This window comes from Salmo salar, chromosome ssa07, assembly GCF_905237065.1.
Source record: "Salmo salar chromosome ssa07, Ssal_v3.1, whole genome shotgun sequence".
Taxonomy (NCBI): Eukaryota; Metazoa; Chordata; class Actinopteri; order Salmoniformes; family Salmonidae; genus Salmo; species Salmo salar.
The window spans coordinates 47,909,333-47,925,280 of record NC_059448.1 but is presented as its reverse complement, the minus strand read 5'-3'; the positions used below and the strand labels follow the sequence as shown (position 1 = coordinate 47,925,280).

The window sequence follows — 15,948 nt, the reverse complement described above, 5'->3', positions numbered from 1 at the left end:
ATTGGAAGCACAGGCTCGATTACTACACAATTTATTCCGAGTTTGGCAGAAACCATCTCTGTTAAAGGGAAAGGTGACAACGCAGGGAAGTGGAGGGAATCTGGTTTTTGTGAATGCATCGATCCGATTGTAAAACTGTGATGTGTGTTTTCAATAGGCTAACTGGACTAATAAAAATACATTTTAAATGACATAACATTAGGTTGTGACAATAGGATGACTGTATTTTTAAAAGGGATATTTATATATGTAATGTTAACACAATATGGATTCCATATCATACAGTCATGTTGCAAATTCCTGACACTTCCAAATGTAATTTAGCATCAGAATGCACAGCATTAGGCTGCCCATTACGCATTAGGCTATTATACTTGTAAATACAACTTGTGCTTCATTTTTCATCCAAGAAAAAATATATAATTGATACACAAATTCCATGTATCGTGACCATGTTCTGGTGAGCAGAGAATTGAACAACTGCAACTTTAAGATACAGCACACCTCCCCTCCGCCAGCTGAAACAATGGTCTTTACCGACTCTTCTTCTCGCATCAGGAATTTGTAACGTGCCATATTTTTACCAATGGGTATATCTGGAGAACCAAATGTCACCACGGAACAGGGCAATTTCAAGTTTTTGAAAATGCCAGCGGTTTATGCCTCGGCACATTTCATCGGAGCTTTCTTATCGCTGCGTTCTGCCATTGAAGCTTCATCCTAGGACTGGATTGGCCGCTAATGGTCCCAGCTGTGAGATTTCGTTAGCTCGCGGAGACCGCAGTTGTCATTGATCCATTGAAGGAGCCTACATACAGTAACCTACAGGGAAAAAAACGTAAGTATGGAGACTGATGTCGGCGAATAGAATGTCATTGATTGTTTTACCATTTGCCTGTCGAGATTATGATTGCACCCCACGACCTGCTGTTCAGCACAGAGAGCGCGCCCAAGGTGATTTAGAAATAGGCAACCACTCACCCTCAACTTCTTAATAATGTGCAAGATGCTGGAGTAGCCTACTAAATATAAACGGACGTGCCCATAGCCTACATTTTGCGTTAGTATGTAACCAATGCCTATAATATAGTGGAGAGCTACAGAAAATCCGGACACTGTCAGAGTGTAGCGAAAGAGATAGTTAAAGGGGGCGGGATGGAGAGGCATGCATGATGTAATGCACTTAAAAATGGCTAAGGATTCTCCCCAATTATCATTTAAGAGCATGGAAAACAATGCTACTGTGCAAAAATGAGATTAGCTCACTATTCCGGCGCATGTCATGTGTTTCTGAGGAATAGAACACTGAGAGGGTTGTCATGAGAAGAATATGTGCCCCTCCTCTACATTAGCAGTGAATACTGTACACATCTGAGGAATGAGTGAATATTGGGCATTTAGGCTCCTTCTGCTACACACACACACACACACACACACACACATAGATGGATGAATACCTCATTCAATCACATATATGCCCTTGACTCAGTAATTATAACACATTAACATCTCATTCAATTATGCAAGTTATATCGTTATGCTCTTTGTCACTGCGTTAATGTAGAAAAGGACAGATGAAACCATATGTACAAGCCATACCATTATTACATATGCTCTGCTCAGGCTCTCTGATGCTGCTTTGGGTTCACCTCCTACTGGATCCATGTGCACGTCTAATGTAGACCAGTGATATAGCAAGATAATCATTTCACCTTAATGAGTATACAACTGAGTTGATTTTCCTCTGATGGACCTCCTTCATGCCAATACACTGTGCTTAATATGTCTGGTGAGAGAACAGCCCTTATTGCTACATGGGATCATGCAGAGGGCTACCTGTAGTAGCAGGCAGAGAGAGAGAGAGCGGCCTTTATGTCTATAAAATTATAATTTCATGTAATTTTTTATGGCCCAATTTACATGATTGCCAAAGTAAAGGTAGCATAAAATGCCCGGCTTTGCCGTTGAAACGATGTCAGACTGACCCTGGCGACCGGCTGCAAATCAGATCTGGCCTTCATTGTCTTTTTGGCCCAGTTCTATCTGTGTTATTATTCATCTCCATCGATTGATTGTTTGCATGACCTTGTTGTAGGGGGTTGGGGTATAGGTGAGACCGTGCTTGGGCAACGCTGGTTTACATACACACACATACACATACATACATACATACATACATACATACATACATACATACATACATACATACATACATACATACATACATACATGCACCCACGCACGCACGCACGCACGCACGCACGCACGCACGCACGCACGCACGCACGCACGCACACACACACATACATATATACATACATACATACATGCACCCACGCACGCACGCACGCACGCACGCACGCACCCACGCACGCACGCACGCACGCACGCACGCACGCACACACACACACACACACACATACATACATACATACATACATACATACATACACACACACGTAAACCCTCCTCTGCCCACTCCCTCCTGCTCCTTAATGACAGCGTGCTGGGTGAAACTCTACACTCAACCCCCCCTCTCACCCCCACCCCGCCCAGTCGGCAGCCCATTCACTAGTTGTGAGAGTCAGTGGGGCGGGGTGAGACGTGAGGCTTTACTCAATGAATCAGCCACTCACAGGTCCTTTGCCCTACATTTGTGTCTACGTTGGGTTATATTACACCCACAATGTAGTGAGCTCAGTGGGATGGTCAGAGGAAATTGATTTCACGTCAGAAAGCCAGGCACTCCTTGCCTTGTGAATTTCTGACTCATTAAACATATGGAGAGGTCCTAGACTTGCAGTGGATTGAGTATTGTTTAAATGTGAGGGATCTTCCATCATCAACCATGCTAATGTTCTGTGAACCTGCTTCTCAAGAGACTAGGGTTCTGTTGCAGTGATTGCATTGGAAGGGGTTGAATAGCTGTCTTTTTGGCAGCCAACAGTATTGTTGTCTGAAGTGTATTTGTGGGTATAGGCTGTCGTATGAATGGGAATTCTCTTATCTTCTCCCTCATTCACAAAACTGCTGTGTCATCTGTTTCCACCTGTCCATGTGTTACTGGTGTCAAAGTGAGAATGAGTGAGTGTGACTTAATAGTTTTCCGATACACTTAAGATCACCAAAGCATTCCACTGCTGCACATTGGGCCTAGGCGCATGCCAAGAAATCAAACATGGACATTATTTAAAAGTAGATTTGCCTTTAGTCAGCACCAATGTACCCTCTAAGCTGCGCACACTTCCTCCAGGACTGCTGCACAGAAGAAATGCCTGGCCGTGCAGAGACAATAGATTGAACTTCACTGAGTTTGCCGTATATACATCAACGTTTTTTCTGTGGTCGAATCAACATTATAAACTGGGTGGTTCGAGACCTGAATGCTGATTGGCTGACAGCCCTGGTATATCAGACCGTATAGCACGGGTATGACAAAACATTTCGTTTTACTGCTCCAATTACATTGGTAGCCAGTCAGTTTATAATAGTAATAAGGCACCTCGGGTGGTTGTGATATACCACAGCTTAGGACTGTGTTCAGGCACTCTGTGTTGCGTCGTGCATAAGAACAGCCCTTGGCTGTGGTATATTGGCCATTTTCCACACCTCCTCGGGCGTTATTGCTTAATTTACTGCATCTCAGTGCTAGAGGCATCACTACAGATCCTGGTTCGATTCCAGGCTGTGTCACAACTGGCTGTGGTTGGGAGTCCCATAGGGCAGTGCCCAATTAGCACAATTTGGCCGGGTAGGCTGTCAATGTCAATAAGAATTTGTTCTTAACTGACTTGCCTAGTTAAATAAAGGTTAAATAAAAAACTAAAGGTGCAGTGTTGTATTTTGACACAGGCTTGAATATGTAAATAAGCCAATAGGCAGAGGGGAAGCCTACATTGTCTAATTCTCTGTATGGTAATAATACGTTTTATTTTCTAAAGTGGTTTCTTGCATCATACAACACAATTTACAGGCCCATGGTGTTACAGACTAAGTAAAACAAATATTAATTTCAAGACATTAATGTAAAAACATTTTTAAAAGTCTCATGCAATGTAGGCCTGCATTGAACACCACATATAGGCTACTGTAGGCTATATCATAGAAATCAAAAGCTATTTCCATGTGAAAATGTTACAGGATTTGCTCCATTGGTTTTGTTGGTAGGCCTACATTATGCTCAAATAGCCTATTGGCTAATGTCTAAAACTGTAAGGGTACAGCCTCAGTGTTCACTGTAAACACGCGCTGAAAGTTGCACAAAATTCTCTGCACTGATTGGGAAGGGAACCCAGCCCTCCAATCCCTCTGAATTATTCATTAATTGGCATATGGCACAGGGAGCAACACCCATTGATCCTGCCAGTGCACGTTCCTCCCACCTCCCGCTGCCTCTGTGGTGCAGAATGTGTTCTGTTGAGCCTCTCTGATTGGATATCGTTCCATTTCATCCTTGTCCTTGCGTTTTAGTGGTTTTATGAGGTAGTTAGAATTGGGCGCTGAAGCTGTCGCGCTGGTCTTATTTTCTTTGATATACTTTCTATCGACTTAACCTGCCTCGTTTTCTGTACTGCATTTATAGACTACACATCCATTTGTTCTGGTTTGTCTCATTATTGCGTGTGGTTATTCTGACATAAAGGTCAAAAGAAAGGATTGAATTGTTTATAGAGTTGTTTTATTGACGACATATTGATAACAGCCTAATAACTGGCCCATGATAGTGTAATATACAGATATGGTCAGACTAGGTTGTAGGCCTCTGTGAGAGGTATCTGTATCACTATGCTACACACAGCAGTACACACATTTCTGTCTGTTTCATGTGACTATACCCCTTAGACGGTGACATGAAAGCTAATGAGCTGTTAGCTCTGTCCTGGGTGTATCTTAAACCAACTGCATCACGTTCACACTACGGTGCATGGCAATAAGAAGCAGTCTACTACAAACACAGCCTGAGACACTAAACAATGTTCACTGTGTGTTCTATGTTAGTTTAAGAAGCCATGGGGGAGTTCATAAGCCAACACACACTAACTCAAACCTCTCTCCCTGCCCCCCTGCCCGCCCACCTGCCCCCCTGCCCGCCCGCCTGCCTCCCTGCCCCCCTGCCCCCTGCCCGCCCACCTGCCCCCCTGCCCGCCCGCCTGCCTCCCTGCCCCCCTGCCCCCCTGCCCGCCCACCTGCCCCCCCGCCCACCTGCCTCCCTGCCCCCCTGCCCGCCCGCCTGCCCCCCTGCCCGCCCGCCTGCCTCTCTGCCCCCCTGCCCGCCCGCCTGCCTCCCTGCCCCCCTGCCCGCCCGCCTGCCTCCCTGCCCCCTGCCCGCCCGCCTGCCTCCCTGCTCGCCTGCCCTCCTTCCCGCCTGTCCCCCTTCCCGCCCGCCTGCCACTGTACTTGGTAGAATTCACAGCTTATATAAGCGTGCCGCTGCGTAGCGACAATATACAGTGGCACCCGGGCATTATGGGAGAAAATCGTTTGTCCAAGGAGCCAACCGAAATCTGCTTTAATATAGTTGTAGAAATGGGAAAATCCATTGGTGGAATTTTTGTGTTTTCTTTGATGATGAGATGGGGACCTGTTTCTGTGTAGCTGAGACACTAAGTTGAATGAGCTGTAATCAAGTCTAATTGGTGTCATTAAATGATGAGTTATTATTGTGTGATAACAGTGTGCGACACTCAGGATTGCTGCAATTGTTTCTTCTCTTCCTGTTTAAAGACATGAGCCCTATGAGCATCTGTAGTTAGGTCCTCCGCTGTACACAACCTGTGTTTGGAACAGTAGGGTTTTACTATACAGCTAGACCGCATGATCATCACGGACTCCAGCTCTCTAGTCTAGTCTGGTCTCTCAGGTTTAAATGGTAACGGATGGTGTCTGAACGGGAGGCGGTGGGAGCCTGGCTGTGTGCCGGGGCCAGCGCTGAGACCCCAGACTCCTGCTAGGAGAGGCTGCTGGGAGACAGACTTGCCATTATATAGGCTACCCGTCGATGGTGAGGGGACTGACCATGGGTCTGTCTATCGGTCTGTGTCTCTGTGACTTCACATTTGTAGTGTCTGCGGTTCACGTCTCTGGTGAAGTGATGGAATGTTGGACAAGAGGACAGTGTGAATGCGTGTTTTAGATATGTAGGGTTGTTCCATGCATGCGTTAATGTGGTGAGTAATGGGGATGGTTAAAGAGCTGCGTTGTCATAGGTCAACATCTGCATCTGTGAAGTTGTGGACACAGCTGACAAGGTACAGACCGGTGGAGGTGGAAGGCAAAGATCAGCCAAAACCTCCTAGGAATGATATAGCTTCAAATATTCACAATAGTATAGATCTGCTGCATTATGCAACCAGACACAGGCTGGCCCATTAAATAGTATGAGTGTTAAAACTAGGGCAGAACGAACGGCCAGCCTCCCAAGACGTCGACACAGCCTTGAAACACTGGAGAGACGTGGAGCCATGCTCCAAGTGTGTCTCTCTCTCTCACACACATACACAATGCACACACACACACACACACACACACACACAACACACACACATTCTTGCCAAGAGAATCTCCCTGCCCTAAGCAGGAGGTCACTGAGGACCAGAGCTCTCTAAGCCATCTGGCCCCCTACAGTGGAGACCCTCTCCTCTGTCATCCCTCACGTCATGTCCCTGGTGTCTTTGAGTCTGAGGGAAGGTGACACCAATCAAGGCTTTGTAAACACAGGAAACACTGGGTTCATACTGCCTCTAGATGAGATGGAGGCTCACAGTGCTGCAGCTCTGAAAGTGTAGGACTACATCATCTCTATTTCTGGTCGAGATCTTTGTATTTTTTATGACTGAAACACAGAATGAATCGCCTAATAATCACTTAAAAGATCAGTTTTATGTACAGGTTTATGACTTGATCATTAGACTGTTGTAAGATCCAAGAGGTTTTCCTGTAACAACATCACAATAAAGCTCCCTAGCCCTACCTCCCATAGAACAACCACTGAGCATCACTCTCTGACCTGGCTAAACTTTGACCCCGTTCCCCCCACCCAGGGCGAGATGATGTGCGAGGTGATGCCCACCATCAGCGAGGACACGGCTCAGCGGGGCTCCCAGAGCAGCACCTCGGACCCAGACTCCCACTTTGAGCAGCTGATGGTCAACATGCTGGATGAGAGAGACCGCCTGTTGGACACGCTGAGGGAGACCCAGGAGAGCCTGGGGCTGTCCCAGCAGCACCTGGAGGACGTTATCTACGACCGGGACTCACTGCAGCGCCAGCTCAGCTCCGCCCTGCCTCAGGTAACATACCGTTCCACCCAGGAGCCTCTTCCTTCTTAGTGTATGTTAAGCATACAGTAACATGAAGGTCCATCATGGCTATTGGAGATGACAGTGGTTGTGTGTACAATGCCCATACTGTATGGTCCAATTCTATTCTGAGATAAAAACGCATAGAAATTGATAGAACACAACTGTGCACATTTTCTTAGCTCCGCTCTGCCACAAGTATTGTACAGCATAGGAGCCAATTCCTTCCATGTGTGTTGAGCACAACGTTCTGGACCATGTGATACACCTAGGTTACAACTAGGAGTTGGGGGGTCCATCAAGGCTATTCCTTCCACTTCAGAGATGAGAAAGGTTGTATATTCATTGCACATACCATACAGTATGGTCCAATTTCTATATTTAAGCAATAAGGCCTGAGGGGGTGTGGTACATGGCCAATATACCACGGCTAAGGGCTGTTCTTAGGCATGACGCAAAGCGTGCCACAAACCCAGAGGTGCCTTATTGCTATTATAAACTGGTTACCAACGTAATTAGAGCAGTAAAAATAATATCTCTTGCAATATTCATGTCATTGAAAGTGAGCTGCTACACAATATTAGTTTCAAGAGCGGCAGGTAGCCTAGCTGCTAAGAGCGTTGGGCCAGTAACTGAAAGGCCGCTGGTTCGAATCCCCGAGCTGATTAGGTGAAAAATCTGTCTGTGCCCTTGAGCAAGGCACTTAACCCTAATTGCTCCTGTAAGTCGCTCTGGATAAGAGCGTCTGCTAAAGAACTGTAATGTAAATGCACTCATCCATAGTCGTCCCATGGCAATAAAAACACAACTTGGAATACAGTGAGGAGCAGTGAAATGGAATGGAATTGCGCTGACATTTTGGGTGTAGTGTGTTCATTGGTTGTTCATTTCCCAGCGACATGGGCAAATAATTGCTTGCGTAATAATTCCTATTAAAGTAGAGATTATCTCGCTGGTAGAAAGTGTGTCAATAATTCTAGTCACAAGTTCCCCCTGCTTCTCTTGAGGTTTGACTGGAAGAAAAGAGGACTTTGTTCACAGGCGGTGCTGGCCGATACCGACAGTAAATCCACATGGTTTAGAGACACAAGCAAAGCACACAGACTGTATTGGCTGTGATTTGATCACACAGGCAAACACTTACTTAAAAGGGGTTGTCGTGTCTTATAATACCATAATAATGTGTCTGAAATCACATAATAGTACCAAAAAGTAGTTTTTTTATGATATAGTCTTACCTCTGGAACATTTTAAATGTATTTTCTTAGAATTGATATAACCTAGATATGGACCATTAACCTTTATAGGTGACCCGGTCATAGGGTTACAGACCCGGTCATAGGGTTACAGCCCCGGCCATAGGGTTACAGACCCGGCCATAGGGTTACAGACCCGGCCATAGGGTTACAGACCCGGCCATAGGGTTACAGACCCGGTCATAGGGTTACAGGCCCGGTCATAGGGTTACAGGCCCGGCCATAGGGTTACAGACCCGGTCATAGGGTTACAGACCCGGTCATAGGGTTACAGACCATGTCATAGGGTTGCAGGCCCGGTCATAGGGTTACAGACCCGGTCATAGGGATACAGACCCGGTCATAGGGTTACAGACCCGGTCATGGAGTTACGGACCCGGTCATAGGGTTACAGGCCCGGTCATAGAGTTACAGACCCGGTCATAGGGTTACAGACCCGGTCATAGGGTTACAGACCCGGTCATAGGGTTACACAGTAGATGTATGTCAGTATATCCCCTGTGAGTCTGTGGCTTCTATGTTCCATCTTTAGCCTCAGTGACTGTATGTGTTGTGATTTATTCATTCATGTGACTGTGTTTGAACTCAGGGTTATTTGGATTCTTGCTCCAACTGTATATTTTGCCTCTCACCCTCTTCAGCTGCTATTATAACACCGGCACACTGTACAGTAGAGAGGCTGGCTGGGGGAAGTGAAAGAGTGATACTGGACCATAACCAGCTCCTTGTGAAAGACTGAGGGTTTGTAGTGCTCTGTTTGGAAACACCGTTCAGTTGTCAGTATGCATTGCCCTGATTGATGAGAAGAAAAGTCAGGTAGATATTAAAATAGCCACAGCGCTCCACAGGACATGTTTCTAGAGCTACAACCTCTACTTCAAACTCCAACTCAGTGCTTACATCTGCAGCAGTGGTAGGAGTATTGAGAGCATCTTTCCCGTCATGTCTATCAATTTATGCCGCTTCATTCCCGGATGAAAACGTCTGGGGACGAAAAATGAAATGGCGACAAAATGAAATAGCTCTGCCATTATCCCATGTTTTCTGACAGACGTTTCCTCTGCTTGTAAAACACAGATAAAAGTCAGATAATGATGTACGGCTTGTCACTGTTTAATGACAGCGATGTTGACGTACTATTCTGTGGCGCTCCTAGGCACCATTTTAAATGAGATGTCACCAGGCAATCTGGATCCCTCCCCTGATGTTACCCCCATGCACAAATGCTTCCATTAATTAAATTGGTGGCAGCATTTTTATAAGCCTGTACGATATCAGCATCACACTAATGCTTCATGAGGCAGTTCGTTGGACCTCTGTAATTGTGGGGAGGTTCTTACCCAGGAGAAAGGTTGGCTTCTTAAGCCTTGAGACAATTGTGACATGGATTGTGTAAGTGTGCCATTCAGTGGGTAAATGGGCAAGACAAGAGATTTAAGTGCCTTTGAACGGGGTTCAGTAGTAGGTGTCAGGCACACCGGTTTGTGTCAAGAACTGCAATGCTGCTGAGTTTTTCACGCTCAACAGTTTCCCGTGTGTATAAAGAATGGTCCACCATTCAAAGGACATCCAGCCAACCTGACACAACTGTGGAACGCTTTTGACACCTTGTAGAGTCCATGCCCCGACGAATTGAGGCTGTTCTGAGGGCAAAGGGGGTGCAACTCAATATTAGTAATGTATCCTTAATGTTTTGTCCACTCAGTGTATATCTGTAGTAGACTGTCATATGTTAAATCATTTTGAGAGTGCTTGGTTATGTTTGTAGTATCTTTCAAAGCACTTTGAACCATTAGCTTTTTTCAGTACTACAAAGCAGTGCAGGGAATTAAGTAAGCTGGTAGACATAATTATTTAGGGTAGATCTTAAAGAGGTCGAGAGATAGCTGCCGGGTGAGTGAGTTTGTGCTTGTTTGTGTGTAGAGAGGGTGGTGAGATGAGGAGAGATGCAGAGACGTTCTTCAGAAATGGAAGTGGCCTCATTCAGTGATGGAGCCACACCGGTATCTCTCTCTCAACTAACAGAGAGGTCTGTAGCAGCAGGCTTCAGATAGGCCCCTCCCAACCCTCCTCCCTATAGTCCCTCTTTCTCTCTCTCCCTCTCGCTCTCTCTCCATTTCTCTGTCAGGGTCACGGCTCCTCTGGTCCTTGTCACGTCACGTCTGGCTGATTGGAGTGACATCCTCCGTCCCCCTCCACGCCTCGAGGTCATATCCTATCCGCGTTGTGCATAACAATGCAATAACATCCCTCTTTCCATCCATCGCTCCCTCCGTCCGTTGTGTTGTGGTCCAGAACAGAGGTGTGTGTGGGGGGGGGGGACACACATGGAGCGGTGGCGGGCAGAGGGCAGCCATTAGCTCCCTTTGTGTCTGCAGCTCATGCCCGCTTGGAACCCATGTATGGCAGCACCAGCTGCCAAGAAGCCACTGACTTTAACGGCATGGTTAAGCCGCCGCTGCCTTTGTAGGGGCAGCATGTGGCGGGCACGTTCACCCGAAACTGTAGTGACTAGTGAGAGAGGGAGAGGGCCTTTGGACGGCCACTCAGCTGGTAGCACAACAAACCCAGCTGGCAGTGGGCTCAGGTCCTGCTGGAGCCTCTCTCTCTGTGGTGTCTCTGTCTCTGTCATGGCCGTCCAAACAACATGGACTGACTGGCTGCCCAGAGCAGAGACGGCCGTGGCTCTGTGTCCTGCTCTCTCCACACTGTCTGACTTTGACAGCACTCCTGCACCTGTAGGAGTCCCGCCTTACTCAGTATGCTAAGGTTGAACATGCCCATATGAGCTTCGGGTCATTGGGGAGTTAGCTTAGACTACTAAAACATACTGGAGATATTCCTCTGCTGTGCCCTTTAAAAGCAGTATTTCAACTCCCGATGCAAAAGCACATCTTCTTTTATTCATTCATCCCTGTGATATTTTCTTCCAAACCTCTGCTACAGTGGACCACTGCTCTCTTCAAATCAAATCAAAATCACATTTTATTGGTCACATACACATGGTTAGCAGATGTTAATGCGCGCGTAGCGAAATGCTTGTGCTTCTAGTTCCGACAGTGCAGTAATATCTAACAAGGAATCTAACAATTCCCCAACAATTTCCTAATACACACAAATCTAAAGGGGTGAATGAGAATATGTTCATATAAGTATATGGATGAGCGATGGCCGAGCAGCATAGGCAAGGTGCAATAGATAGTATAAAATACAGTATATACATGTGATATGAGTAATGTAATATATGTAAACATTATTAAAGTGGCATTATTTAAAGTGACTAGTGATCCATTTATTAAAGTGTCCAGTGATTGGGTCTCAATGTTGGCAGCAGCCTCTCTGAGTTAGTGATTGCTGTTTAGCAGTCCGATGGCCTTGAGATAGAAGTTGTTTTTCAGTCTCTCGGTCCCAGCTTTGATGCACCTGTACTGACCTCACCTTCTAGATGGTAGCGGGGTGAACAGGCAGTGGCTCGGGTGGTTGTTGTCCTTGATGATCTTTTTGGCCTCTCTGTGACATCGGGTGCTGTAGGTGTCATGGAGGGCAGGTACTTTGCCCCCGGTGATGCGTTGTGCAGACCGCACCACCCTCTAGAGAGCCGTGCGGTTGAGGGCGGTGCAGTTGCCGTACCAGGCTGTGATACAGCCCGACAGGATGCTCTCGATTGTGCATCTGTAAAAGTTTGTCAGGCTTTTGGGTGTCAAGCCAAATTTCTTCAGCCTCCTGAGGTTGAAGAGGCGCTGTTGCTCCTTCTTCACCACACTGTCTGTTTGGGTGGACCATTTCAGTTTGTCAGTGATGTGTACGCCGAGGAACTTAACTTTCCACCTTCTCTTCGATGTGGATGGGGGGGTGCTCCCTCTGCTGTTTCCTGAAGTCCACGATCATCTCCTTTGTTTTGTTGACGTTGAGTGAGAGGTTGTTGTTGGTAATCAAGCCTACCACTGTTGTGTCGTCCGCAAACTTGATGATTGAGTTGGAGGCGTGCATGGCCACGCAGTCGTGGGTGAACAGGGAGTACAGGAGGGGGCTGAGCACGCACCCTTGTGGGGCCCCAGTGTTGAGGGTCAGCGAAGTGGAGATGTTGTTTTCTATCTTCACCACCTCAGAAAGTCCAGGACCCAATTGCACAGGGCGGGGTTGAGACCCAGGGCCTCTAGCTTGATGATGAGCTTGGAGGGTACTATGGTGTTGAATCCTGAGCTGTAGTCAATGAACAGCATTCTTACATAGGTATTCCTTTTGTCCAGATGGGATAGGGCAGTGTAATGGCGAATGCGTTGTCTGTGGACCTGTTGGGGCGGTATGCAAACTGAAGTGGGTCTAGGGTGGCCGGTAAGGTGGAGGTGATATGATCCTTGACTAGTCTCTCAAAGAACTTCATGATGACAGAAGTGAGTGCTACGGGGCAGTAGTCATCAACTACACTGTTTATATTCAGCCATATTCCCAGACCTCTTTCCATGGTTAAAAACCTGTTAGGGACAGACGTTCTGCTAGCGGAACGCCTCACCAATATCCAATGGTATAGCGTGGCGTGAATTACAAATACCTCAAAAATGCAAAAAAATCCATTTTTTCAAACATATGACTATTTTACACCATTTTAAAGACAAGGCTCTCCTTTATCTAACCACATTGTCCGATTTCAAAAAGGCTTTACAACGAAAGCAAAACATTAGATTATGTCAGGAGATTATGTCAGGAGAATGCCAGCCAGAAATAATCACACACCCATTTTTCAAGCTAGCATATATGTCACAAAAACCAAAACCACAGCTAAATGCAGCACTAACCTTTGATGATCTTCATCAGATGACACTCCTAGGACATGTTATACAATACATGCATGTTTTGTTCAATCAAGTTCATATTTATATCAAAAACCAGCTTTTTACATTAGCATGTTTTGTTCAGAACTAGCATACCCACCGAAACTTCCGGTGAATTTACTAAATGACTCACGATAAACGTTCACAAAAAACATAACAATTATTTTAAGAATTATAGATACAGAACTCCTTTATGCAATCGCGGTGTCCGATTTTAAAATAGCTTTTCGGTGAAAGCACATTTTGCAATATTCTGAGTAGATAGTCCGGCCATCACGGCTAGCTATTTTGACACCCACCAAGTTTGGCACTCACCAAACTCAGATTTACTATAAGAAAAATTGGATTACCTTTGCTGTTCTTCGTCAGAATGCACTCCCAGGACTTCTACTTCAACACCCAATGTTGTTTTGGTTCCAAATAATCCATAGTTATATCCAAATAGCTCAGTTTTGTTCGTGCGTTCAAATCACTATCCGAAGGGTGACGCGCCGGCGCGTTTTGTGACAAAAAAATTCAAAATATTCCATTACCGTACTTCGAAGCATGTCAAACGCTGTTTAAAATCAATTTTTATGCGATTTCTCGTAAAATAGCGATAATATTCCAACCGGGAGATGTTGTATCCGTTCAAACACTGAAATAAGAAAATGGAGTCTTCACATGCACGCGCACGACAGTGTCATTGTTCTCAGAAGTACCACTCTCCAAAACCCCTACTGTTTTTCGCCCAGAGACTGCAGAGTTATCATTCCACGTTCTGGCGCCTTCTGAGAGCCTATGGGAGCCTTAGAAAATGTCACGTTACAGCAGAGATCCTGTATTTTCGATAAAGAGGCTACAGAAGGCCAAGAAATGGTCAGACAGGGCACTTCCCATATAGAATCTTCTCAGGTTTTGGCCTGCCATATGAGTTCTGTTATACTCACAGACACCATTCAAACAGTTTTAGAAACTTTAGGGTGTTTTCTATCCAAATCTATTAATTATATGCATATTCTCGTTTCTGGGCAGGAGTAATAACCAGATTAAATCGGGTATGTTTTTTATCCGGCCGTGAAAATACTGCCCCCTATACCAAACAGGTTAAATGTGGTGGTTCGCGTTTTCAGTTTTGCGCGAATGCCGCCATCCAGCCACGGTTTCTGGTTAGGGTAGGTTTTAATAGTCACAGTGGGTACAACATCTCCAATGTACTTCTTTATAATCTCACTCACCGAGTCAACGTATAGGTCGATGTTATTCTCTGAGGCTGACCGGAACATTCCAGTCCGCGTGATCAAAACAATCTTAAAGCATGGCTTCCGATTGGTCGGACCAGCGTTGAATGGTTCTCGTCACTGTTTGAGTTTCTGCCTAAGAATGCATGTATGCATCGTGGACGTTGGAGTAGCGGTGGTCGAGTGTATTACCCCTGCGCGTAGCGCAATCAATATGCTGATAGGTAGCCTTGTTTTCAAATTTTCTTTGTTAAAATCCCCAGCTACAATAAATGCAGCCTCAGCATATATGGTTTCCAGCTTACATAGAGTCCAGTGAAGTTCCTTGAGGGCCGTCTTGGTGTCTGCTTGAGGGGGAATGTACACAGCTGTGACTATAACTTACGAGAATTCTCTTGGAAGGTAATATGGCTGGCATTTGATTGTGAGGAATTCTTGGTCAGGTGAGCAGAAGGACCTGAGTTCCTGTATGTTACATTTTTTGACATTTTTTGTAATTTTAGCATACATTTCTTTTTTTTTCTCCGTACTGGTCCCCGGTGGGAATCGAACCCACATGTTGTTATGAGTTGCTAATCATGAAGCATACACCCCAGCCCTTCCCAGAGAGGTGTTTATGTCTGTTGGCACGATGAATGGAGAAGCCCGGTGGCTGAACCAGTTCTGACAATATATCCCGAGAGAGCTATGTTTTTTATTTTTTTATTTTTACCTTTATTTAACTAGGCAAGTCAGTTAAGAACAAATTCTTATTTTCAATGACGGCCTAGGCCTAGGAACAGTGGGTTAACTGCCTTGTTCAGGGGCAGAACAACAGATTTGTACCTTGTCAGCTCAGGGATTCGAACGCTCTAACCACTAGGCTACCCTGCTGCCCCTGTTTCTTTGAAACAGAGAATGTTACAATCTCTGATGTCTCTCTGGAAGGCAACCCTTGCTTGAATTTTGTCTACCTTGCTGTCAAGAGACTGGACATTGGAAAGTAGTATACTCTGGGGCGTTGGGTGATGTGCCTGTCTACGGAGCCTGACCAGGAGGGCGCTCCGTCTGCTCCTTCTGCGGCACCGTTGTTTTGGGTCGGCTACTGCGATTAGATCCATTGTCCTGGATGGTGGTCCAAACAGAGGATCCGCTTCGGGGGACTCCTTCACCAGCTGAAGGAGTCCCCACAACAACACCTTACTTGTGGGTCAGTCAGTGAGTGAGTGAGAGAGAGAGGGAGGGAGGGAGGGAGCGCACACGTGCGCAGACAGCCACAGGGCCTGCAGCGTGGTGTTGGAACCATGTGACCTGCCTGTGTGTACTCTCCCCCTGAAACAGGCTTCCTCCTCTGGTGCACTCA

The 15,948-nt window shown here is 46.1% G+C and overlaps 1 protein-coding gene across 13 annotated transcripts in view; it reads left to right on the top strand.

Annotated features, from left to right (window-relative positions):
* The first annotated feature begins 527 nt into the window (after positions 1 to 527).
* Positions 528 to 15,948, top strand: part of LOC106609381 (liprin-alpha-2) — a 207,449-nt gene continuing 192,028 nt past the window's right edge. For 7 of the 13 annotated variants that reach the window (XM_045722130.1, XM_045722127.1, XM_045722128.1 and 4 more), the window contains exons 1-2: positions 531 to 838; positions 7,041 to 7,289. In XM_045722130.1, coding sequence (XP_045578086.1) covers positions 7,047 to 7,289 — 243 coding nt within the window. In that variant the 5' untranslated portion in view covers positions 531 to 838; positions 7,041 to 7,046. Of the gene's footprint in view, positions 839 to 7,040; positions 7,290 to 15,948 lie in introns of all 13 variants that reach the window. The other 6 variants (XM_045722136.1, XM_045722132.1, XM_045722131.1 and 3 more) reach the window with 3 other exon arrangements.